The sequence below is a fragment of the Lepidothrix coronata genome, unplaced genomic scaffold (genome assembly GCF_001604755.1).
Source record: "Lepidothrix coronata isolate B3197 unplaced genomic scaffold, Lepidothrix_coronata-1.0 Scaffold0, whole genome shotgun sequence".
Lineage (NCBI taxonomy): Eukaryota > Metazoa > Chordata > Aves > Passeriformes > Pipridae > Lepidothrix > Lepidothrix coronata.
The window spans coordinates 19,017,535-19,045,108 of NW_016690180.1; the positions used below are offsets into that span (position 1 = coordinate 19,017,535).

At 40.9% G+C, this 27,574-nt stretch overlaps 1 protein-coding gene across 1 annotated transcript in view; it reads right to left on the reverse strand.

Annotated features, from left to right (window-relative positions):
- Positions 1–14,071: 14,071 nt before the first annotated feature.
- CD38 (CD38 molecule) overlaps positions 14,072–27,574 on the reverse strand; it is a 25,865-nt gene continuing 12,362 nt past the window's right edge. The window contains exons 2-8 of the mRNA XM_017807003.1: positions 24,966–25,095; positions 24,184–24,319; positions 23,308–23,390; positions 21,498–21,574; positions 20,873–20,965; positions 19,183–19,269; positions 14,072–15,819 (exon numbers count right to left, since the gene is read on the reverse strand). Of these exons, the coding sequence (XP_017662492.1) occupies positions 15,738–15,819; positions 19,183–19,269; positions 20,873–20,965; positions 21,498–21,574; positions 23,308–23,390; positions 24,184–24,319; positions 24,966–25,095 (688 nt within the window). The 3' untranslated portion in view covers positions 14,072–15,737. The remainder of the gene's footprint in view (positions 15,820–19,182; positions 19,270–20,872; positions 20,966–21,497; positions 21,575–23,307; positions 23,391–24,183; positions 24,320–24,965; positions 25,096–27,574) is intronic.

A 27,574-nucleotide genomic window follows, 5' to 3' on the forward strand; every position in this document is an offset into this window, starting at 1 on the left:
CTTTACTATTTTCTGTATTTTGTGCTCACTTTCACACAATTTCATTTGAATGGGCTTCCGTTCCTTTTGCAACCTCCTTTATTCATTTACCACTTTGGCAAAAGTACAGATTACATATCTAATCTCATATGTTGCTTGACTGCTTGAAGGAGAATAGAGCTGAGTGACTCAGCCTTCCTGCTTCCAGGAGTTCCCCACCCTCCTCTTCCCCGGAGGGGGCCAATGGGTACCTACCACCTGATATCACCTCACCTGAATTTGACCAACCATAGCGGAGGCTGTGTTCAGACAAGACACATTTTACACTGCCATGCTCACTCTGTGTAGACATAGCTGAACACAGACAATAAATTCCACTCCCTTTTCCACTTCTACCTTATTTTTTTCTGATGCTGCCCTGAGCAATGCAGCTCAATACTTGTTGGTTGTTGCTGCACCTCACCCATGCCTTTGCTGGGTTTGCATTCCAGTCCAGTAAATTATATTTTTTGTTCCTCCAGGCCATTCCAAGTGATACCACACTGCGAATCGATCAAATGGGAAAATCCAGCTTAAAGGATGGGAAATTCAGCAAGTTCCAGCCTGCAGAGTTTCCTTGATATCTTGTCACTTGGATGGTGCTCCTAATAGGGGCATTCATGGCTTCTACCTGTTATCACCATCACTGGTGCAAACCCTAGGGCATTTCTGTGTTGTAAGATCCTTGAACCTCTTTCTGTTCTCTCCTTGAATGAACAGGGGAACGTGGAACCCTGGGTGCAGTCATCACCTCTCTTCAAAGAAACAGAGACAAGAAGGCAGGGTGCAAGAACCCTAGTAAAGTTAGTGTTATCAGGCACTGAACACCTGGAGGGCTCTAAAGGATATCCGTGTGTCTCGCTTGCTCCTTTGCCATTATTGCAGTGAGACAATCGAGAGCCACAGAGACAGGACTGGCCACGTCACAAAGCTTTTTACCTGTTTGTAGAGTTTTGTAGCAGGAAAGGATTCATTGAGGCCCAGCTTATCTCTTTAACAAGGATTGATACATAACAGATATGTCTGGAAATATGCTGCCACCCATGTAAGGTATGTGTTTTATTTAGCTGCTAGAAATTCTTCCAAACTTGCTTATTGATCCTGCTAGAAACAACTACTTTTAAAAGAAGTAATAATGAGCAGCTGGAAGAACAGTGAAGAGTTCCCATCAAGTCAATGTTACCTGGCTGCCTCAGTCACTGATCATACCAGGATCCATGGGAACGTGATAGACTTAATTAACCCAAAGTTCCCTGTGGACCTTGTAAGTCTCACACTGTTTTCCAGGCAATAAACAGATACATCAAAGGGACTTTGTTATATAATGAGAGCCTGCAGCATGTTCAAAACTGTCCAAAAGTGTGCATGTATAAGTACTCTGTGGTGCTTTGTGTATGCCAAGGAAGAGGAGAGCTGTTCCAGTCAGCCAGAACATTTGAGGTTAAAATGAATCTTAAAATGCAGGAATTGCAATATTATCTGTAACAGGAATGTATTCTATGCATCCATAATATGTGCACTAATCATATGTAATGAATGTACTTAGATAATAGAATATTATTTAAATAATATGAATTACCTTCACATCTATTGCCTGAAGGTTATGTGGTTTCTAGAGTCACTCTAGAAATGGTGTGTTCCCTTGAAAAATCTTGCACTGCTTTTGGGCTACTCCATAGCAGATGAGTCTCTACAGATGTACTTGCCATGGCAGCTCAGTTCCTATTCCTTGTTCCAAAGGGGTCTCCAAAGGATGGCTGCCGTTCTTCCCTTCAGTGTAAGGTTCTAGGCAATTTTCTGTATTGTCCCTTGTGCCTGCAGCTATGAACATGGTCTTTTCTCTGTATGTGTGGCAGCCTACAGTTCTTAGTGACTTACAGGGATTTTCAACTCAGAGACTCTGTATTCCTCACTTATATGTGCAAGGCACAGGAATGAGCTAAAGAGGTAAGTTTGAAGACGGAGAAAAGTCAGAACACTAGGGGTGCTGGTTTTTGTGTGACTCCAGAGGAAATATTATCTCCAAAAAAACCCTAGCACAAAGTATTAGGGATTGCAGGTGATGCTGCAGATGGGTACTCGGGTGCACAACACTCCATTTGGGTTAGTGATCAGGTTGCTGGTTGTGCAGGATCATTAGAACTCCCAGGTCACTGTCATTGCAGGAGTGAGGATGTTAGCTGATGATGTCCTGGCCAATGTCCAGCGAGGTAATTACACTCTACAGCCCAAGCTCTTCTCAGAATTTCAATCAGATGCAGCTTTTTTCACCATCTTGAACTGCTTTGTGCTCTGACTGCTAATACCCTGGTGTGGCTGATTTTGTGTAGGCAAGGGCCTGGGAGAGTATTTACTGGAGTCCCCCAGTCTGAAGGAGGGCCAGTTGTTAAGGTAATTTCTGACTGTTATTTAGATGGTGTAAAAACGGAACCCAGAAAATCATTGTTTTCACAGAGGCAGAGTTAATATTAACAATTAGAAACATAGTCTTTGTATCCAGTGGTTTTATCTTGAATGTCCTTGTGCTTGATGTTTTTTTTATACTACAATCCACAATCCACACAATCCTAAGAAAATGTCTATTTGCCCTTCCAGTATGAGTAAGGCTTAAAAACATAGACAAGTCCACACCAGCTGTTCAAAAGCCAAATGCCAAATACAAAGAGCCCCCTACTTATTACTACTTTAAAAATTGCATTCTAACTTAATCTCATAAGTGTGGTCCACGACTTTTGAGTGCTTTAAACTGAGATGGGAGAGATTCCAGGCAATCAAATGCAAGCAGTATTAATAGAAATTACATTTGTAAAGTTGACTTTTTCAAACAAAAAGGAGCAAAAATGTACCTGCAAAAGAAATGTTAAAAATTGATCACATGAGATTCTGTAGGAGCAATGCTTAGTGATGGATAAAAATATAATTCAGAGACTGGTAATGTATGTCTACTTTGATTTCAGTGTATTTTATTCAGAGTATAGAGGAGACTCCTCATAATTAAAAGGCTCAGAAGAATAGTGTATGTTACTATATTATGCAGAAGAAAAAAGAGGAAAGACCTGTTTTAATGTACAGCAAAGTTCCAGTGGAGCTTCCCTTTTCAAAAGCTGGCAATGTTTAGCTGGATGCCTCTGCTATCTCACGTACTTCTTTCTTGACATTGTGAGCCTATCCCTTATCTTCAGGCAGATATTCAGGTACCAACATGCTTCACGGGCCTTTGTGGAAATGAAAGAAGAGAAGAAGTACATAAATCAGGGTCCCTCCAGAAGCACATAACACAAATTTATTTCTCCTTCCTCTCCATACAGATGAAGTATGAGTTGGGGATATATGAAAAAACAGACAAACAAAAAACCCCCAAAAAAACACAACAAACCCCTCCTGCTCCCCTCCCCCCCCAATTGTTACAGAGTAGGTTTGGTAAGCCATTACAAACTCCTGGCTTTTTGTACCCTTCTGCTTAAAACTGCGGGTATTTCTTTTTCTTCTTTTTTCTTGTTTTGTACCCAGTGTTGCAGCACTAAGCTCACCTTAAGGCTGGAATTTATGTTTTTATCAGGAGCTGATGATACCAGATCATGCCTGCATGGCTCATCTGAATTTGCTCCATACTTTTCCTGTAGACAGGTCTGGCAAGAGTACAGATATCATTTCAATTAGTATATTGGCTTCAGTCTTTGGAAGCAGGGAAAGATATTGAGAGATTAAAACTAACTTATTTTCCTGCAGAGCACCAGTCTTCATATCACCCTTCCTGTCTCTTGAATGTTGAATTTGGCTTGTCTTTTGCATTTGTATTCCTTGAGCGGCCTTGTGTTCCCCTCATGAACTCAACCCATTTTTATAAGAACACTGTTTTCAAAGGCATATGCCTATTCAATACTAATGAAGCTCCTCTGGACTTGCATAAGTACTACTAAGAAGTAAATTTGGCTAATACCCTATCACTAGGATTAATTTTATCCTTTGAAATGGCTACTGTAATTTACTATTGACTAGTAAGTCAGAGGTGGTAAAATGATTAAATGCTTGCAAATAGCATTAATTGAACAACTGAAAACAGGATAAAAGGAGAAAGTAGCAAAGACAAAAACAATGTCTATCCCTCAACAGCTCTCTCTTTCCACACTCTTTTATGTCATGTCATTCAGGCTACGTCTTTTAGGCTTCTTCATGAATACAAGACACAACTGCTGCACGAGTTCAGCAATCACTGCAGTAAATATGACTCCACTGATACCTAGAGGTAATATATCCGACCTGATGGATATGAAATTGTGTGCCTGAGAAGATTTAAGCATGTTCTTTCTGCTTGGTACTGTGACTGGGACATCCAGTTATCATGGAGTGTTATTTGCACTCTTGGGCTGGTTGCTCCCGGCTTTTGTTGAAGATGGGATGTTCTTAAGGGTGCCATTCCCTTTGAGCCCAGAGTTCACACTGATTGTTGGTAGTGAGTAATAGGCTCATCCAGTGGCTGCTATTATGCCACAATATCCTTCCTAATTTAAGTGCAGAAAGAAACAGACTTCACTGTTTGTAGCAACAGCTGAAATGTTTGTTTTCTTTAGGCATGTTCTCACTAGTTTAAATGTTCTCATTACTGCAGCCAACTATGATGAGTTTCTGCTCATCACACTCACCTCAGATTTCATCTACCAGTTGCAGGTGTGCAAGAGACTATGACATATCTGATGTTTGTTAGAAACGTCTTTGAGACTATATGGTCCTATTTTCTCTCCTATATTTGGGACGATGTTTCCAAACGCCTCTGGTCCTCAGAAGTCAATCAACATGCTCTTAAACTTGACCTGTGAACTCCAAATGTCATAAGAAAACATATTTTCATGGAATCTGGCAGTCTTTGGATTTGAGCTGTCAGCTGATGAGTTAGAGGAAACTGAATTATTCTTCTGAGCTCTGATGGAGGATGTGTAGTTCCTTTCCTACTGTGTTCTGTTTAGTCGTATGGTACTAATTCACAAAACTGACATGCTGCTGGTGCACAGAAAATGACAAATAACGGGCACAATCTGAGCAGTGCATTGCATTGCAGACCATTCAGAAGCCTCAGGGACTCCAGACTGGAGGTATAAAAGAAATCTCCTATGAAAATCATTATAGAAAAACAGTTACCAGTGCTCCTTTTGTGTCAAGTTGATTTATTGCACATTGGTTATGCATCTGTCTGGCAACAAGCAGGGCATACGAGCAATGTTTTCTTTGCTCTTTCCAGAATCCAGCTTGCTTCACTGAGATTTGAGGAGACTTCTCAATGAGATGCTAACAGGAAGTGAAGTCTGTGTGATGAAGATATCATTACTGATGAGCTGCCAGGTAAGATTCAGCTTGAAAAAAGAGTTTGAAAACATCCTTTGTCACCCACAGGGAAATTCATGTGACTCTTTCGCGGTCAGCATCTCAAAATCCATGAGCAATGGATGCAGAAAATGAAACAAGCCAGCAATCCCAGCCACTGCTGTGCACAGCCTTTTAAAATGTTCAAGCAACGACTTCAATTTTCTGCACAATTCAAAAAGTTTCATATCTTCCACATCCACATTTAAATCACTGAACTCTGTATGTTGCAAGAAATAACCTCCTTGGCCTCACTATTTCTTTAGATTTCTAGACTATGCTGAGAGCTGCTCAGGTCTGCAATATTCATCCTGCCTTGGAGGCAAAACACAACGCTCCAACAAAGATCCCACAGATGCAGGTGAGTCCCTTTCATATGCCTTACAGCTGAACTTTAGTTGTGCTTCCACTGCAGGGAAGACATGAATTCAGGTCAAATGCTGTTGGAATACCCCACAGTTATCACCAAGCTGTACATATATAAAAAAAAATCAGACTTTGGACAAATTTTTGGAAAAATCTAAGAGCAGAATAATATAACAATAGAATCAAATAATCGTACCTGCTGCTAGACATATGTTTAATGGCCATCCATATGAAGAGGTGAATAAAATGTGGAATGAAATATTCAAACTGTCATGCATAAGATTTTAGCTTAATCAAAAGCCTACAATTATTCACTACTCATTCATTATATATCACCTGGCAATGAAGAAAGATGAAGAGCCTTAGGATATACAAGGGACATTTAACTGCATGTAACCAAACATTTGTAGTGCTTGGTTACCAGCAGCAGTACAGAATACCCTGATGGGGAAAGCTGTTGGTGTTTTGGATCAGCAGTGGCAAGACTTTGGACAGGAATGAGATGGGAAATAATGAGCAGCATCAGAGCAACAGCAGTGATCATGCTGAGCAGTGTTGCAGAAAGCAATGGGGCATGTTGCATGGGCTTAGCTCACCAGCAACTCTGCACAGGCATTCTCAACCACAAGAGCTATATGAGGATGATGAATACCTTGTTTGCTAGTATCAGAACACAAACCTGTTACAATAAAAACTATGGAGATAACGGGAAAGAGAAGTGTGTTGCAGCTTGATTTTGCTTTGGGGAAATAAACTGTAAGACCAATGTGCACGGCCTTGCCTGAACTTCATCTCTTTTTCCATAAAGAAGTGTAGTCCTAGATCTCTCTGAGGACTACAGTCATTCACCTAGGATTTTGGACACCTAGTAGTTTAAACATAGCTGAGGGAAAACAGCACATGCATAGCATGTTAATAGATTTTGGATGTGCTGGTGACATTTCACCTACCATCTCAACCACAGCAAAGGATGGTATTTTTCTTAGAGGAAACAGAGAGAGCAGTGACAAGCTTGCAGCAGCTTTAGGGGTGTGTGATACCAGTGCTAACCTTATCTGTGCTACTTGCAGCGTAGACACGTGCCTTTGATGTGTGCTATTTTCCAAGGTCCTATAGGTCACAGATTGAGTTTCTGTTACTGCTGTGCTATTTCACTGAAATACTTACCGAAAATAACCCCATGGCTTTCAGGCAACATATTGTCCACAGAACCTGCTGATTGCAGGAAATTAAAAAATTAAAACTGAAGCTGACAGGTCAAAATCCAACATTAATCAGCCTCTACTTGCTTAGTACTATTGCCAGGAAAAGAGATTTTACCTGAGGCTAACTTGTCAATTTTACAAGCAGGAACATCCCATGAAACAATGCTTCTATAGGGAATAGTTTGTTCTGTTTCAGTTGGTAACAAGAGCTGTAGTTTTGTTGAGACTTGTGTTAAAATACTATATCCATGACAGGGAAATTTAGAATTATAAAATTAAAAGTTCTTTATTATGTTAGTTCATCATCATAATTATTATTACATGTATATTACAAATAAATATGTATTATTTTATTCAAGCACTGAATTTTTATTTGAATTCACTTCACCTGCTGAGCATGGAAAAATTTTGGGTGTTTGGAGGGCTTTGCTGGCTGCTAAATGGGAAAGCAGTCAGAAAAGCTGGCTAATCACACTCTCTAACTGCAGTTTCATCTGCAGCATGTGTGGGGAAACCTTTCAGAGATTTTAGAAATTACATATTTTTTACCAAGCACTGACCTTTTCTAAGGCAAGCAAAAATCCTGGCAATTACACCAGGAAAAAAAAAATCACTACTGCCTATGATGCATCATATTTCTTCCCTCCTCCTACAGCTTTCATTTCTGGGAAATGCTGAGTTTCTGCTGACAGGGCTCCTATCCAGCCACTGGGGGATTTTTTTTCCTGGTGTGGTTCCCATTTCCCCTTCCTCAGGTTTGAAATGCTTGAGCAGCCCCAGTGGCTGACACTCTTCTTCTCTGGGTAGCCTTCCACTGCCAGCACTGCTTTTTGCAATGGTGTCCATCAGGAATTCTGGTATTCCATGGACCAGGCTGCTGCAGCACAGTCAGCACGTTCAGGGTGCTGCTCCATCCACGAGTGTGGAGGCTTGGCTGTTTCCTGGTTAGACTCAGAACTGGGGACAAAGCAGAACAAAAAGCTGGGTTCTGTCTCAGTAATGATTAATTAGAATATCCCTGTCAATACTAACCAGAGTTTTAACTGAATTCAAGTAATAACAACATGCTTATCTCTGGCTAGGAATGTTTTTCAACAGATTCTTCCGTGAGTTCACTGACCAGGACGTGCCTATTAGCTCACAGGACAACCCAGGCACTTTCTACTTTTGCTGCCATTAATGTTTGGTACAATTCACCCACTGCTGAAAGTAGTACGGGGGGAGATATACAAATAATTTCCTATCCATTTTTAATTTACTACATCAAGCTTTGTTGTGTCAAGTCATGACCACAGTAACCTTTCCTGAGCTAATTGAAGGTTATTTCAGTGAAAAGGGCGGCATTTTTAGAAAGGCAGACTGGTGTATTTCTGCTGTGGGACTGCATAATTTTTGACATTGTAATTAAAAAGCAATTACATTTGCACTGACACAATTTGTCATGCTGTACATCCCCAGATCAAAATCAGTTATCTCCCAATAAATTATCTCTGCCACTTCAAGATAATATTGTGAGACTGTGAGCACAAGCAGTCCAAGACAAAAGAACATGGAATATTTCCTGATTTTGCTCCTTTTCTCTGAAATATTGAACATTTCTCTGTGGCTTCAGTGCTCATTTATATCCCACAGCCCATGTGCTTGTGCCTTTCAGTTAGCTTATTTATGGGCATTTCTGATTCTGATGATTAGAAACTAGGCATAAATAGTAAAAAAATAGTGGAATTATGGCCAGATGGAATACATGTGGCACTTGAGCAGGGTTGGGGAGTTAAAGTGGCCTCTTAAGCATTATCAAATCTACGGTTATGTTTCCATGATTTCTGTGCCTAAATTTAGTATTCGGATTAGGAAATAACTCATACATTGGTAAAGAGGTCTTTAATTTGCCAGGATTGTTGTTTTTCTCTTGGTAAATTGAGATAGAGATATGCTGATGCCAGTGAGAGATTTTTGGCTTTCAGGAAAGCTGATAAGTAAAGCTTAATACACATAATTTGTACTCATAGGTATATTACTGTGTAGAAATTCTTTTTCTCAAGATGGTTGGAGTGACAAAATGTCTGGATGAGAAAAAAAAAGATCAGCTTGTTACAGTTCTGCTAAGCCAGAATATTTAGGGAATAATTAAAGGAAAAGGTTATTTTGTAATCAATTAACCATGGCTAAATAATAAGAAAGTATTCTGGTGTAAATTTGAAAAAAAATCTTGCCCACTGTAATGTGTTAATTGATGCCATGATGTTGCATTATGAAAAGTAATGCGTGAAATAGATTAAATGACAGTGAAACTTGAAAGAGAGGTTCCTTGAAACACCCCTGCAGCTGAGTATTTTGACCACAATATCCACCCACTTACGCTGGTTAGAGTAACAACTGAGTTGGTTTTAAGTAGTAGAGAATCCACTTCTCAACTTTGCCCCAGCAAACTTGTTAATATTTTCTGCAATCATTTTATTATAACTCATTAGTTATAAAGACAATAAAAGTAGGGACTGGATTTCAGTCTACCTGCGTCAGTCTAATCCAATAGTCAATATGCCACAGGGAACAGAAGATGTCTCTTTGCACTACAAGAGCAATAAAGGATGGGAGAGGGTGAAGTAAAAAGTCACAAATTCTAGCAAATGTATCATCCTGAAATGTTTACAAATGTTGATCTCTTTAATTCTCAAAAAAAAAGAGAATGAGAACTGTCGGGATTAAGAATTCCTTTCATTGGGAGAAGCTGCCCCTCCCCACAAGAGAAATTATATTTTACACAGGATACAAGAAGAATCATAGAACCACAGAATCATAGAATGAATCATAGAATGGCCTGGTATAGAAGAGACCTTAAAGATCATCTTATTTCAACTCCCATGCCATAGGCAGGGACACCTTTCACTAGATGAAGTTGCTCAGAGCTCCATCCAACTTGGCCAATATAGGCAAATTATAAATTAATTTCCATTAATGGTGTGAGGCAATCACTGGAGCAACAGTGATGGAAAGAGTGGGTGCTTCATTGCCTCATGTTATCAGAGAGCATGAGACTACTGCCTCTCGGCAAAGGTTGTGTCAGCCTAAAGCACAAGTTGAGGACATAGTAGAGGCAAGGTGTAGGATGAAAATAAAAAGCTGTAGTATTCATAAAATCAGATTAGATATCATGATAACCCTTATGATCTTAAAATTGTAAAATATCAGTTTACTATTCCACCCATTCAGGCAGCATTCGCCCAGTGTCACATAGCAAGTCCCAGCAGCCCTAGAAATTAATCTCTGTCCACACAGTGCATTCAACACAGGTACAACTCAAAGAAAACTTGTAGTTGTTCAATAAAAAAAAGACTCAAGCATCCCAGGACCTGCTTAAACTTACCAAGCCATATGTTATTATTTTACTTGGTCATGTGAAACAGCCCTGTTACTCATAAAAGTTATGCATGTCTGATAAAAACTTGTGGAAACTGCAATTGTCTTCCTGCTTCCTATTTTTAGTAATATTTTTAGGATAAGGAATGAGCTATTATCCATATAATGATTTTGTTTATTTCTATAATTTATCTCTGCCTAGACCACTCTTAGTCTTCATATTTCCCTACTGTAAACCAAACATACAGCCACACACTGATGTTGTTGAAAATCTGACTTGGGGAAGCAAAGCTGGCTCCTTCTGGTCACCTAATGTTGTATGTAGCATATTATAGCACAGTTATGGCTCTGCACAGGGCCTCATCATCAAGAAGTTTATCATCTGTCCCAAGGCAGCTCCAACTGAATGTTTAGTGAGTTACACATCCCCTCTTCTTCTGACCCACAGAGAACAAAATTTTGCTGATGTTCTCAGACAAGAGGCCTTGTATTCATTCCCCAGAGGTTCAGACCTCAGCTGCAGAGGTCCCAGGTCTAATTACAATGCAGTGCTATTGATTTGATTAGTATTTCAAGAAGAGTAGAAACGGAAAAATGTTTTTCCCCAGAGTTTGTCACAGTCCTGTGCAAACCATTAGCATAACTCTCCTCTCTGGCTCATTTCTGGATTTTCAATTTCAATGAGAGAAAAAAGCCCCACTTTTAAGCTACCCTTTAAGCTATTTAAGGTGTTAATATAATTTATACCTGTTGCATTTTTACTCTACTAGGCAATAGGAAAGAAATTGTAAGATTTTTTTCCATGGTAGCATCAGGAAATTTTGACTGTGCTTCTTTAACTAAATTGGCAAAAAAGCCAAAAATCTAAGCAAGTATTGCATGTGTACAAAAAGAAAACCCTAAAACAAGCAAATGTGGTCTCAGTCTTGGAAATTCAGGTAGTCAACAGAAAAAAATACATGAAACAGAATCAGCAGACTAATAACAATTTTTTTCTCTATCAGAATGCAGATTTTCTAATTGACTGCATTTGATATGCTTAAAAGACTTCATTATCACACAGTCAGTTCCTGAAATGGTCAGCAAATTTTATAATTGTGGTACTCAGAAAATGGATTGTGAAATCATAATTTTTAAATATTTTGGCAAAACCTTTCATCTGCAGTGTGTGAGAGGATGTTTGGATGTCCTTTTCTGTTTCAGAATATTTCTCACAGGGAAATATGTTTGAGATTCACTTGATGCAATTTTATAGCTACCTGGAAGCTACTTTTATAAATTTGAGCTAATAATGTAGGCAACTTTCACAGTGAGTGGAGAGAGAGAGAAGAAGCTTCTGTTGGAGTGCACCCCTACTGTCCTATGCTCACTACTGCAGAGCAGGATAACCGTCTTAAGTATTTAGTATGGATTTTAACCCTCTCTGCTCTACTGCCCCTCAATGCACACCCAAACCCCGGCAGTGAAAGGCATCAGGGTTAAGTAGCTGTACTGCTGTAAAATGTGCTGGTGTGGAGCAGACACTGTGAGATGTGCTTCTTTGGTCATCTGATTTGGGCAAGCAGTGCCACACAAGAAAGGTGGAACAGTGAGCAGGGAGCTGCTCTCTCCCTCTACGCAATGCAGTGGTGAAAATAAACATACACTTCAAACTAAAAATGTTGGGGGGGTTGTGGTTTTTTTGTAGGTTTTTGTTGTTTGGGGGTTTTTTTTGGGGGGGTGTTTGTTTGTTTGTTTGTTTGTTTGTTGTTTTGGATTTTCTTTTTCAGTTAGATAGAAGATTTTTTTTTTCAAGCAAGGAAAAAAAATATCATCCCAGACTATTTGCCTTTCATCAGGAATTTCATGAAACATTTCTGTTGGCAAAGTAGAGGGATGTTGCTGCAAGACAAAGGAGCAAATTAGAAAGGCTGCCTGAGGACTACCTAGGCCTGAACAACTCTCTGTGGCTCTGTCAAGTGCTGAATTCAGCCCTTTAGCTTTGAGGGCAGGTAGATATACACCCTATGGTCATAAGTATGTAGGCAGTATAATCATTATGATCCAACCACACAGCTAGATCTTTTCTGTATCTGTTTCTTCTTCCTCTGCAGCCCCTGTTACATTTACTGAGGTTTTGCTTCTGCCACTCAGCCATACTATTTGTTTTTATCCTTTCACCAGCCGTCATGTTTTATATGCAAAGCATTTTCTTTGGATCGGCCAGTGCATTACTCCTTTCAAGCTGTTTAATAGAAAGTATCAGCCTCTTTAATTGTTGTCTTAAGCCTGTAAATGATACTGCTGTTAAGAGAGAGTTTCTGAGATGCAACCTGTTTGCGGGTCTCCTACCTGAAGGCTTGCTAATCTCATTTTTCTGTTTTTTCTACTGAAGAAAGACAATGTCTGAGGGTCACTATACTGAGTATCAGGGAGTCTTCCCAGGTACATGCATGAAAGGTAGCCCAAATAAAGCAAGGGGAAGCTTCTGCCTCATACTGATAAACACCGCAGTGCTGCTACTACATCAGGTTCCACCCAAAACCCTATTGCCAGTGTCCAGGGGGACTGAGACCCACTGCCCAATATGATGTCAATACACATATAAATGAAATCAAAACTCCTTCTCCAAAGACTTTTCCTCATAGATTGTATTACAGTGTTCAAGGACAGGTTAGATGGGGCTTTGAGCATCCTAGTCTAGTGGAAGGTGTTCCTGCCCACGGCAAGGGGTTTGGAACTATGTGACCTTCAAGGCCCCTTTCAACCCAAACCATTCTATAATTATATGAAATCAAACATAAGTCCAAGAGATGGCTATCAGGGAGAACAAATATTTCTGTATGTTATATGTTACCTAATCTCGTAAGTTTAATAATTGCAGGTTCTTGTCAGGTTAAGTGCATCAAAGACTGGGAGAGCAGCAATGCTGTCATGATAGGGTCATAGCTTTCCCAGTGCTGTGTGGTTCTGGGAGTGCATAATGTTGATATCACCTTATCACACAACAACTCAGATTCCTCTTGTGTTTCTGGGCAGTGCTCTTTGGTGGTGTTTGCTGTGGGCCTGGGGCACAAGCCAGTCCATTTACCTTGAGCAAATTATGACAGAGTTAGCTTTCTCAGAGTGGAAGCACATTTTCAAAATTCAACCTTTATCAAACTATATTCAGAAACATTTCTTCCCTGTAGGGGGAAAAATGTATAGATTATTTTTCCTTTTATTTAGTTCTCTGTGAATTTGGGACAGTTTAGTTTGTATTGGTTTGGGAGATTTTTTGGTTTATAAATTTTAAGCAGAGCAATAGGACTTGAAAGTATACTTGTCTGGTAGGGTATGTCTGCACAGCATTTCCAATGCGTGATCATGCATAATAAAAATGTTTGTTGGAAAAGAGCTTGCTCGTGTTCTTCCATGTATATAATCTGAGCAGCACAGACTTGCCAGCCACCTGTGTTACAAAGCCATCACTTATCCCAGCACAGTTGCCCACATTAAGTGTGTACCTCAGCTTCCAAAAATACAATATGCTTCTTAGTATCTTACTACTTAACCACTGATAAGAATAATCATCTTTCTTAATTATTATGACCAAGAACAACATATATATATATATATATATATGGATGTCTGTAATCAAGGTAAAGACTCAGGATGTTTTCCTTCCAGCCACCTACAAAGACAATGACAGATGGAGAGTATAGTCTGGGAAGGATGTGCTGTGTGACCTTTCTCTGCTTTCCTGGGCAAGTGTGTGTAGTGTTTCATACAATTAATGAATTTCTGAATTATTTTTAGAAAGTGGTTTATTTCCTTCTTTCTTGACTTCCAGAGTTTAAGTAGTATGTGAAACTGAATTAACAACATTTACTATCAACAATTTTATTATAGATCTTGATTTTACAGTTGATATTTTATATTACAAGAGAAGAGGTACAAAAGTGAGAATGAAGACAAACTCTTGACTGATAGTCAGAAGTAACCTATTGGAAGTATTGGTATGTGTCTGCGTTGATCCCTCTAAGTAGTTACATAACAGTGCAAATAAAAATACATTTCACTTAATGTAAAAATTATGGGTGAGGTCTTGGGTGTGTCCAGCCATACTCAGTGCAGGCCCTCTATTGCTCTTGCAGAGAAGAGGTTTATGTAGAGATGTTAGAAATTACACCAGCTTGTGTAGCTCCATAAACATGCTTTGCACTCTGGGTAGTCACTAAAACATATGGTGTTATAACCTTCTGCCTGTGGGATCATGGAAACCTCAGTCTGCCTAACAGATTGGCAACTGCTGGTGACATTGGCACCTCAGCACTAGCAGCATCTCTGTAGCAAAGCCTGCTCTGTTCTCTGAGCGTCACTGGCACTGCACAAAGGCACTACAACCGCGGCCACAAATTGGCCTCAGATATTTGTTATAAACACTGCATTTGACTATGTATATGAGACCAGTAAAACAGAAATCAAAGGAAATCAATGGAACCTGCCGTTTCAGTGTACTACAGTGAGTCTGTGCTTGTGAATTATACACCACAAGGCATCACCTTTCACCTCAGAAACTGAGGTCAAGAGAGACTCCTTATTGTGGCAACTGTTTGATGTTTGTTTCTATTCCAGTGGATGCCCAAGTTGTGGCCTGAGGGACCTTTTATGAAAGTTGGAAGGCTTGCACTTACTGCTATATTAAGAACAAAACGTAATCTGAACTGCAATGGAGTTTCCAGTAGGATTTAATGGGGCTCTCTGAGTCAGTCTCACTATTTTCTCTCCCAGTTACACACTCAGCAGTTCTTACAGATGCTGGCAACCCTTTGAGTGGTTTCTGGTCTTTTCTTGGCTCAGCTCAGCCCAGCTGTCTCCCCACCAGCTGCTTACTGTGATACCCACTAAAAGGTAAGAACCACTCTGCCTCTTCCATTGCTTGCTTTACCTGCTCAGAGGTGTCACAGTCCCTGGGGAGAAACATGATTAATATCCTGTGCCACTGGGCAATGTTCCCCTTTGGGGAATGTTCCACCAGGGCATGCATAGCATACCCTGATCATTTCCCACCCAGCCTTCCAGCAGGGAGGAAGCTGAGTGCGATCTGGGCAAATTCTGCCTCTGCTGGAAAGTCTCTGTCTTCTCTATGGATGCCCTAGAGAATTCCTGTTCTCTGCCTCTGGAGAGTTGTACAGGAGTGAGCGAACTAGGGCAAAGCTAGATATGTTCAGCTAAGTTGCTGAACACGGCCCTGGCCCTTCTGAAATAGTATATTTGAATGTGTGTGTGTACAGTGTCACACCTTAAGTATCATCTCCTGCTATAACTGCCTGTTAGTATCACAGCAAGGATTTCTGGTTATGGACTGGGTACACACCACGCTACTATTTATCACTCTAAGCTATGTAGCCACATCTTTTCCAGCTTTACACACAAATGATGAAAATCTTCAGTATCGTGGAGGCCACCCTTTCATGGAACTGCCGTGCTGTTGGTGCAAAGTCTGCAGTCTGTGTGGTCAGGGTTATGCACACACTGAAGGAGCTGAACTGGCCTGAGATAAAACACAAAAACAAACAAATATTTAGTAATCACTTTGCAAGTACAACAGAATAATTTCACAGTTAAATGCAATATGAAAGTCAAAGTGCAGGTTACACCTGTGTTTATCAAGCAGATATCTTTCTGTTGTGCCTTTTGCAATCGGATATGTCTGTCACGTATTGGCCTCATAAGCCACCAGCGTGCCTGTAGCAAATGTGGATAGAGCCTTCCCAAATCTTCGTTCACGAAGCCTAGCCATGAGATGATCTTTCTTAGGGTAATTCTCTTTGATCTTGCTGCAGAAATGTAACTTTGGTGTTTATAGGGACAGGAGCAAGTTGGTACAAAACAAAGTAGGATCTGACCTCACAGCATGTCAGCTATGCTGCAATATCAAAAATAATTATGAAAAAGAAGTAAGATCTCTTGCACAGACTGCAGAGCTGCTGCCATGCTGGAAGTTCACCACCTCGCTTACTCACTGGTAACCCCAATGCTACAACATAAAGTTCTTGCTATCAATGTCAGATATGATTAGATTTTTTGCTAATACATCCAGTAAATCTATTTTTTGGAGTTACTTCTGGAAGACACTGTAGACATGGACAAAGGCAAGAGAAAATGATCAGCATCAGCTGCTATGTGGCATGGAAAGCCAGATACAGACCCAACAGTTCTGTTTGCCATGACTCCAGGGGAGTGAAGCTAACTTACAAGGTCTATCCTGAAGTTTTTCTGTACCTGTCAATTTCTTATTTTATTATTGCCATGAATATAAAATAGTAAAATTAATTATCTGTGTTGCTCTTACACAGTTGTTTATATATATGTTACTTAAGCTCTGACAGAAAGCCCTACTTGTTAGCTTACCTTAAAAAGTGAGTTGTGAGGCACAGAAATGAGTGTGTCAGGCTTCAACTTGTGCTAAGCCATGAAGGATATAAGCTACTATATATTTCCTCTTCCTCCCTGGCCCCTTAGCTTATTTCATAATAGGCTAAAATAATCTGTACCAACTTAAAGTTCCTGGGAGTATTTGTTAAAGCCTACATTTACCCAAAGAGAAAATGAGCACATGATTTGGCAGATTTATGCACCACACCAGTGATAATTTTTTCACTGTGTGCAAAGCACCCACTAATCAGGTTCAGCAACACTCGGTGTTGAGGTTTTGCTGGCACTTTTCCTCCTGTCAGCAGAAATTTTAAACTCGATTGCTTCGTGGTCACTGTGGCCAAGATGGCCACCAATCTCCACTTCGCTCATGAGATCCACTCTGTTGACAAGCAGCAGATCAAAGAAGACATCTTTCCAAGTCGGTTACCTTAGGACTTGTATAACAAGGTAACTCACCTAGTTGATCAAAGGAAGCCAGCTGATGGAATCTTTTTGGATTTCAGTAAAGCTTTTGATACCGTCTCTCACAGGATCATTCTGGACAAAGTGTCCAGCACACAGCTGGATAAACACATCATGTGGTGGGTGAGCAATTGGCTCATAGGTTGAGCACAGAGGGTAATAGTGAATAGGGTAACATCACACTGGCCACCTGTCACTAGTGGGGTTCCACAGGGCTCCGTCCTGGGCCCTGTGCTCTTCAATATCTTCATAAATAACTTGGATGCAGGACTGGAAGGGATACTAAGCAAGTTTGCACATGACATAAAACTGGGAGGAGCTGTTGACTCCCTTGAAGGCAGGGAGGCCCTGCAGAGGGACCTCAGTAAATTAGAGGACTGGGCAATCACAAACCATAGGAAGTTCAACAAGGGCAAGTGCCAGATTCTGTGCCTGGGATGGGGCAACCCTGAATGCATGTACAGACTGAGGAATGAGATGCTGGGAAGCAGTGCTGCAGAAAGGGACCTGGGGATCCTGATCAAGGCAAGTTGAATATGAGTCAGCAGTGCCCTGGCAGCCAGGAGGGCCAACCATGTCCTGGGGGTCATCAGGCAAAGCATTGCCAGCAGGTCAAGGGAGGGGACTGTCCTGCTCTGCTCAGCACTGGTGTGACCTCACCTTGAATATTGTGGCAGTTTTGGGTACCACAATATAAGAAAGGTATTAAGCTCTTCGAGAGTGTCCAAAGGAGGGCAACAAAGATGGTGAAGGGCCTTGAGGGGAAACTGTATGAGGAGGGGCTGAGGTCACTTGGTCTGTTCAGCCTGGAGAAGAGGAGTCTTAGGAAAGACCTCACTGCAGTTACAACTTCCTTGTGAGGTGAAGAGGAGGGCCAGGCACTGATCTATTCTCTGTGGTGACCAGTGACAGGACCTGAGGGAATGACCTGAAGCTGTGTCAGGGGAGGTTTAGGTTGGATATTAGAAAAGTGTTCTTTACCCAGAGGGTGGCTGGGCATTGGAACAGGATCCCCAGGGAAGTGGTCACAGCCTCAAGCCTGTCAGAGTTCAAGAAGTGTTTGGACAATACTCTCAGGTACATGGTGTGACTTTTCAGGATGGTCTTGTGCAGGGCCAGGAGTTGGACTCAATATCCTTGTAGGTCACTTCCAACTCAGCATATTCTGTCATTCTGTAATGCCCAAACGGGAATATATTGCTCTGCCCTCAAAATTAAAGTCCTACCATTTGTCTTCTTTGCAGACCAATTTTTCCTTCCTTAAAACTTTTACCACAAACTCAGTCATTTATAGAAATGTGTGTTTACTTTGGAAATGTTCTTATCCAAATATGAGTCCTTGACACTGAAAAGCTGTTCCTGACAGATAAGACATAAGTAATATTGAACCTTTTCTGCTTTTCTAAAGAACAATTTCAATCTCTGTGAAGGTCTCTGAACCTACACAGAGGGATAAAGGATCTCAGACTTTTGTATTTCCTCAGCAGGCAGATGAAGATTTCAGGCAAGTCAGGACTTGGGCTGGTGTTTCCCAGACTCCTGGTTTTTTTCTCCTGACAATATTATAGTAATTATTAATGCTTATCATTTCTCATGCCTCATTCTCTGACAAAGCAAATGGACAGAAACAAGCTCAAACCAAAGAGAAGGAAGTAAGGATCATCCTTGGCACCCTGCACTAGCTGTATGCAGCAGGGAGGAAAGCTGCCCGTTTGTTTTGGATTATTTTAGGTAGAAGCCTGGTCAGATGAAAATCTGGAGGCTGGATTGGTCCTTTCCTGAAAGCAACATGCTCATTGGGAAGTGCAGGACAGAGAGCAAGACCCAGACCCAGCCAACACCAGGGCTGAGCCCAGCTGAAAGCCCCTGAGAAGGACACAGCTACGTTGGAGGGATGTCATGACAGTAAGGGGAAAGTCTGCTTTCATTTCTTGTAAACCTATATTAAGTCAAGAGGTAGATGCAATATTAATTCTATATCAGAAAGTTGTCACAGATAAGAGTGGGTAATTACCTGTAATTATCTTCACAGATGATCTTAAAGTTTCGCTCTTCCAAGATGTTTTTCAACCTCTGAATGGAATGACCTGAGCAGGATTCACTGCAAAGAGAAGACTTTCATTACTTGTGTTCCTTGTGTGTACAAAAAGCTCAGCTAGATTCCACACTATGTCACTGCTTTATTACAGGTAAGGTTCTTTAAAGGCTTCTTTGCTAATGTGCTGTAAAGTCCATTGGGTTCATGGAGCTTTGGCTACCATTGGGCCTTTGCTAGTATGAACTGTGTGATGTTCAGCTGTGAATCTTGCATGAGAACTCTGGGCAGGAAGACGTCTGTGGGAAATAACTCAGTTCCATTCACAGTTCAGTGTGTTTTACAACTGTTCTAGAGCTGCAGATGGCTTCCATCCACAGGAGCACAATATAAGGCTCATTCAAATCCGTGGAAGGACAAAAGGATCAAGTCCTCTGTGTGATATGGCCAATCACAAAAATCAGCAGCTAAGTCCCGAGTAGGAAGTAAGATAGGTGGAAACAGATAGAAAACATGGGAGGAAGCAGGCTATGAGCACTGTCTGTCTGATGTAAAGATTACTCAATGTGCTTTTCTTCAGCAAAGCTCTATCCAATGGACCACATGAGTAAGCCTGGTGTGCTGACCACAGCACAAGTGCACACCTGTGAGCTGTGGCAGATATGTCAGCTTGTGTGGCAAAGAGACCCTTCTGGGTGTTTGGACTAGGGGAGGGGCTGCAACACTGGTGCTGGTACTGTGTCAGACAGTGAGGCTGTCTGAGCAAGGGTCTCTGCTGGGTCCACACTCCTTCCCAAGTTGCACTGCATCATCACAGCCTACTTCCTGACCCACAGCACCAAAACTGATGTTTCTGTCATGGAGATCCTTAAGAATGGGAGAAACTGTGTCAGTGCATTATAACCATGAGAGCTAGAGAACTGTCTCTGAAGTTGGAGTCGAAGGCACTGAACTTTATGCTTAGTGCTTGAAATGTGGTAGATCTGCAAATGAATCTGATTGGGATGAAAAAGATCACTGAGAAAGGCTCAGATGTGATTCATAGCACTGTTCTGCTATGAATAATTCTATGGGAAGTATTTAAGCTATAAATTTGTTATTATAAATCACAAAATTATTTAGGTTGGCAGGGACTGCTTAAGATCATCGCATTAGTTAAACTAATATCAGCTAGAGCAGTTGCTCAGGACCCAGTTATGTTTTGAGTATGTCCACAGATGAAGATGCTACAGCATCTCTGAGAAACCTATTCCAGCATTCAAAATTATTTTCTCAAAAATAGCCATGCTCAGCTTAATTATACTATTCCTTTGGACAAACGTATTTTCCAGCTGTTCACCCTTGCAAACGTAGCCTGCTCTCTGACTTCAGTGCTGCAACCATACCAAAGATCTGTAGAGCTCAGTGGGGTTGAAAGGAATTTAAAGGTCATGGGACCTCTTGAAAGCAAGGAAAATGTAACTGTGCCTTAGCCATAACTGTTCAGCAGTACCTACAAAAAACCCGAAAGGAAACAACAGTACTAACGTTATTTTTTCCAGTAAAGTAAGCAGCTTAGGAGGGTAGATGTAGAGTAGGTTTCATGAGTTTAAGGCAGTGTCACTGTCAGACCTAGCTGTGCTGTTTACCTTTCATATGCTGCTCATTGTTGTGTACCGGCACGACTTACCTTTGAGGTCCGCCAATGTCATGCATTACCCAAATGTGCACTTCAGAGACTTTATCTGGATTTAGATTAAAGACCTCAATACTTCCAAAGATGCTGTAAGGATGGGACATGAAACAGCAAAACATTCTCAGTTATCTGAGAAAGATGTACAGAGTATGCTCCCCAAATATTAGTGCTTATTAGTGTTGCTATTATTGTCATTGAAAGAACATTATCCCACCAATGGATTTTCATAGACTATTTAATTGTCTTATGGTAAAATATTTTCTCCCCATTCTTATCTCACTTTCAGGAGAACTCTCGAAACTGTCTGCAGACAGAAACAAGCTGAGGTTTCGCCATCTTTAGTGCCTCTTCTCCTGTTTAGTTTCTTGGCTATTGATTTGGTTTGGTGCCAGGGACATGAACATGGCTGTTCCCCCAACCAGCATATTCTTCATCTTTCAATATTATTCAAGACTGCCCTTCCAGCCAGGTACCTCCAGGATGCACTGTCTGTGCCAGTAGTTTAGACCCATATGTGAGTTTTCCAAAACCCATTCTGCACTAGGACTCACTGGCAAAGGCACCCTCACCAGCATGCAGGCCCCACAGAAATATGGATGGTTGCATGGTGAGTGAATACCTGGTGCTTCTGAAAGCTCCAGCTTCTATTGATCCATTGAGCATCACTTGAACCACACCACATGCTGCTTCTGCAAACTGAACAGAATCAGTGGGCATTATACTCTGACACTACATCCAGTGCCACATCAGACTTGGGGCTGGTAGAAATTACTGTAACTTCGTTGATGTCATCAGAACTGTCTAATACAAGTAGAGGATCCAGCCAATACTGTTGCAGAAAAAAAAGCCTCTAAAGGCTACATCGAAACTGTGATAAAGCCTCATCAGCCAGCTGTGAATTGACTGAGGTTGCATGGGACCAGTCAAGGAGTCAAAGGAGTACAGCAACTTTGCTGTCACTGCTGGTTTCAGTTTTTATGGGGCTTTCCAGAGCCCCAGCAGCTACAGCTGTCCGTAGTAACTCGGAATAATCCTCAGACTGCTTTAGCTCAGGCAGTGAGGATGACCCAGAACAGAGATACTACTAGTTTAAGGACGTACAAATCATCACATATTCATTTTCTTGTGACTCATGCTCTGTGTTCTTTTGTGGCTTGGGAATTTTTTCCCTAGATATTTTAGCAAAGCTCATCACAGAGTTTTGTTTGATTTGATTTTTAAATTACTGGGTTATATAATCACTGCTCTTTTATTCTTTAAAACTCATGGCCAAATATTTAAAGACTACTAAATTTTATAAAGTACCTACTCTAGATATATAATCTATTGTTAAAACAAACAATTTTTAAAAAGCTTAATGCAGGTGACTATACTTATCAGACCTTACAAGTCCTCTTAAACAATGTGGCTCAACCTCAGATCTTGAGAGCTCTGAATTTACAGGGAAGTTTCATTATGTCTAACTTTCTAATGTAACGAGTTTTCGTAGATCTTAAATTTATTTGGGTTAGGAAGCCTGCAGTTGAGATACCTGACTCTGTATGGTGGTTTTATCCCTCCCAGACTTTGGAACCAGGGAGAATTAATGAGAACATAGAAATTGTTTTGGCATTGGAAAAATTATGCACACTAGTTTCCCCACAAACCAATTAGTTATTTTACAGTGAGTAGACTTTTTTTTTATGTACATGAGAGCTGAAGCATACAGGAATGCTTGTTTTCCACCTGGGCAGTCATCTACTAAATAGTCATACCAAGAGTGAAGTCTTGAGAGACATGTAAAATTAAAGTGATACAGGACATCAGGTTTTTTTCTGGCCGTTTTTTCCTGTAAAGTGCTGATTCAACAAAGCCAGGCTAATTGCTTAACTGGGACTAGCAGGATCTCGTTCGTGTCACAGGAGCTGGCATGATCATATGGGTGGGGACATCACAGGAACCTTGCCAGATACAGATGTGGGAGGATGTGCTCTTCAGGTTTATGCCAGGAAGGGGCAAGGGGATTCTCAGCTGCTTTGAAAATTTCTGTGGCAATCTGGGCACTGCTCTCCACATTAGCATGCTAAAATGTATTTCACTGTACAATTTCTGTCCCATGATTTAATTAAGGTGGTGATAGTTTTAATTACAAGCATTATTTGCAGAGCTTCAGCAGTTGATCAAGGGTTGTTCTAGACGCTGGCACTCAGCCTCCATCCACAAATAAGAATGCCCAAACTACAGTGACATTAAACATCGTACATAAAATATGGAACCTTGGAAACACATATTTCCAACATCATGATTTTTAGCACCCAGAGCTAAAGCTCTTGTGAACTTCTACAATTCCGTTTTTTAAGTCCAGTCTGCAAACTCACATTTTTGGCAGTGTCAGGAACTTAATGCCTTTCAAGACTCTTGGATTCATGAAGATTTATTCTAGATCTTACCATCTTGGACGCCATTTTCCAGAACACAGAGCTGGGGTTGCTCTCACATTCACTTCGTTTTGGACAAGATTCATAGTTGATTCCTGAGAAGAAGTATGTTTATAGAATAGCTAAGGTTAGAATGAATATTGTTGCAATACTTATATGGCTTTGACAGTTGATTAACAATGGCAAAAAGATTTGCCTACTACCAAAGAAAGAAGGCTACATGAGGAAAGGGGTGCTGGAGGAAAAGGAATTTTCATGTGTTCAAAGGTCTTCCCATTTCACACTCATTTCAGGGAGGGACCTGCAGATCCTGTATGACAAATAATTCTCAGAAAACTGAGAAGGGAAAACACGTAGTCCCAAATGTGAGAAACAGGCTGGCTCTTTGACAAACACTGTCTGATTGCATTGAAAAATTAAACTTTGTCCAACATTTCCAGTAATTCTATCTCAGTTCAGAGGTTGCTAGCCATAAGCACCAATCGAGGATTCCTGCAGGCAGCAATACCCCCAGGGAACCCGAATACTGCCCCAACACTTTGACTGGCCTATGACCAGGTCCTTTTGAATGACATTCCTGTTTTGCAATTTGTACCATAGAAGCCAAAGGGATGAGTCAGGCAAACTAGGTAAAGAGGGCTAGATGTGAACTGTAATCCAAGCAGCAACTTGATGTTAAAATAACATCCAAAGTTGTGTTTTTTAAATTAACCTGAGAAATCAGTATTATTTTCAGTCTTCCATAACATGGGACAGAAATACAGTTAAGGTTTTAAACTAAATCACCAGCAAACAATGTGAAAAGGATTGTGTTTAGGTGTAGATACACAAAAGAAAATCTGTAATTCCAGTGTTTGTATTTGTTTTGCAAAAAATAGGACTTATTACCTGGGGCAGAGGGGTCTCCACACCATGAAATCCTATCAGCCATATAACCCAACAAGGTGTCCTCCAAGGTAAGGAAATTTTGATTGGATTTTGTATAACGATGAACAAGGTCATTTGTCTTGCTCCAAAACAGTGACTGTGAAATAAGGTACAATGTCTGATAAGTGATAGTTAAACCTGTAGAAAACCAAAATTTTCCTGTAGAAAACCAAAAAGTTCATGATAATGAAGTAGTTTTAGTTTTTACTAAAATGTGATGAGTTCACCCTTAGTGGGTCAGTTCTTATTTGTGCAGCCCACACTCTCATATCCAAAATATTTTTGGGTGGGGTTTTTTTTGTGGAAATGGACATGTTCATCTTGTGAAGCATTTTGAAAGAAAGGTTTTGATTAGTTCTCATAGGATATATACCCAATTTGTTATTTGTTTTTGAGCTGCACATGGAAGAGCAGCTTCTTGGAAGCAGCATCCCTCTAACAGAATGATCACATGCTCCTTACAGAGAGCCATATGCTCAGGGAACAGGGATATCTCTGTCACTTCCCCAGGATGACCCTTATGCAGGGATGATTCCCAGAGATAGAGTATGGACAGGGTTACTGAGGTCCAGAGGTGATAACTGCAGGGCTATTGCAGTAAGTGCAAAAGCAAAATATCATCCTTGTCAACTTACAGACCCTCGCAGTCATTATGGACGTGATCCCATCACTCAGAGCACAAGAGAGACTTGTTGTCCCACCACAACCCTACTTTTCCAGCCCATCATGCATTGTGATGTTACCTTGTTACAGGGTATAGGATGACTTGCTAACTCCATTAGAGGCTGATAATCTTCTGTTGTGATATTACAGGGATTCTTGTAAATGAACGCATCTTTTAATGATTCCCATATTTTTAGGCAATCCTTATCTCTGCCGGAAGATTAAAACATAGTTAACCAATATTTATGAGTATTTGTGTTTGTGAAAGGTTCTCCTGTTATGGTCAAACACTATGGATCAGATATTAAAAGAATTCCAACTATGCTCAGGCACCAAATACATTATCCATTACAAAAGCAGAGTATCTTTAGCAAATTAAGTATAAACTGAGGAATGAACAGTTCCAAAACATTTCTCTTTTTCCTGCATTTCAAATTATTGTTTATTGCAATATGTGAATGTCATCTATGTTTTTATTCGTTAAAAAGAGCGATGCTTATATCACATAACCAAAAGACTAAATTTCTTGATTATTCATACCAAATCATGAAAAACAAATAGCTTCTCTGACTATAGCTTGTACATTTTAAAAGTATGGCCAAAGGATACTGTCCCTTCAGGTACAGCAAGCCAGAAATATGCCACATGTCTCCCTGCAAAGAGTTTGACCTTACAGAAATAATATCTATAATTTTATCTGACACAAAAGCAGGTCTATCTGTTTTGAACCTGAGGTTATTTTTACTTATGCGCTAATTTTCAGCTATTGACTTTGCAGGAGCCACAGCTGATTTTCACAGGTATATCCAAGAACCACATCAGGTGCTTGGTCTCTGTGGTTTTTTTCAGTCTCCTGCTGATCCTCCACTGTGTTACATGTTCTAGCCCTTTTGCTCTCACTGGCATTGAGTCAGAGGAATTCCACTGAGTTTACATGAGGGATCTCCTTCATGCCCCACACGACTCTGTCACCTCAGCCTGCGCTTGTTTCTTCAGATGCTGCTTTGTCAGCCTAGGAAATAAAGCACCTCTCCACTCACAGAAGCAGGGCTCCTTTGGTACTACCAAGAGGAAATCTCTTGCACAGCATGGGCAAGCAATCATATCTCTGTGCTGAAGCAGTGCCATGGGGGCTGCAGCATAAATAACACTTTGGATGGCTCAGGACATTTGCTTTCTTGTTCTTGAGGTAATGAATGAAAACTTTGCACTTTCATAATTCATAATTATTGTCTGTCTAGTATGTGTTCTCAAGGCTGTCCCCCATGGGTGCACTTCCCTTCCTCTTCATGTTCCCAGAGTTTCAATGGCACATGGAGAGCCTCCCCCTCACATTACAGCTGCAGTGATTCTGCATCCCTCTCTTCCCCATTTTTATGTAAATTTAAAAGGCTGACTGCATCATTCTAGTGTCTGCATGTCTCTATAGAGCTCTTTTGACTATCTTCGAGTCACTCTTTCTTCACTGCTAGCAATCACCTCCCAGTGTGTTCCCACTAAAAGCCATTTGAAGAATGGACTCTGTCTTGTGTGGAGAAACTGATGCCTTCAGAGCACTATAAAAATAGCACTGATCGATTAGGACTTGACAGACACACAGCTGCAGGCTTTGTTACCAGTTGTTACTCAGGTAACAGGTAGGAATTAAGAAAAACAGCAGTAACTCATTGAAGATTTCCTAACATTTCCAAGTTAATCAGTTGTGTGATCTCATTCCTGCTGCTGAACTTGATCATGATTTTGACCGAGTGCCTACTCGAGGATCAGAGGGGAAACTGGAATGCAGAGAGTTGAGCTTCTTGTATTACATGGGTCACACCCAGACTTTGGGACTCAGAGCCACTTCCTCACTGGCTGGACATAAACTGTCTCCTTCCCTTCCTATGTTTATGGAAAACAAGCATCACACAAAGAGGAGGCACAAACAGACTCTTGCCCAGAAGAGAGTGAGAGCACCTAACAGCACCACACACCAGAGGGGATTGCCTCTGTCAGACCCGCTAAAGGGGCTTGGGGCAGTATCATGCCTGGAAGGACCTGCCAATCCACAGCAAGATGTTCCAGGCTTTTCCTCCCTTCTACCTTTATTTAGGAAGTAAAAAAATCTAATTTAGTGTTATATATGATATTGGCTATTGGGAGGTCATCCCACCAAGGTGGGTACAGAGCAAGCTCCCATGCTCCAGCTTCTTCCAGTCCTCCTCCAGAAGGTCAGTGGTGGATATGCTCCCATGTCTCACTCTTGGGGCAGTCAAGTGCAGTACACTGCAGAGCTCTACCTGGGCTTAATTAATCACTGAACTTGATGAATTAAAAAGATCTTGTGTATTGCCACTGTGGAACACAGACAGAGCCTGGGGGCAGGGACAGGGCACATCAGCCTGAAGGCTGGAGCCAAATGGCTACTGGAGGCAGCTCTGGTGCATCCCAAATTTCCTTTCATGTCATGCCAGTCTGTTACAGGGGCAGCCCCTGCTGCATTAGGGGCCACACCTCTTGTTTATATGAACCAAATTTACTTCCAGATAAGTAAAGATGAATAACAATGATGATTTTTTACAGGACTATTGTCTTTTATCAAAGAGCCTAAATGCATTTTCAGTTACAGTCACTGTAGAAATAAGAAGCCAAACTGCAGGTGTTGTAGGGAGCAGAGTCATTGCTTTGCTGTTGCACTGTGGTGTCAGTG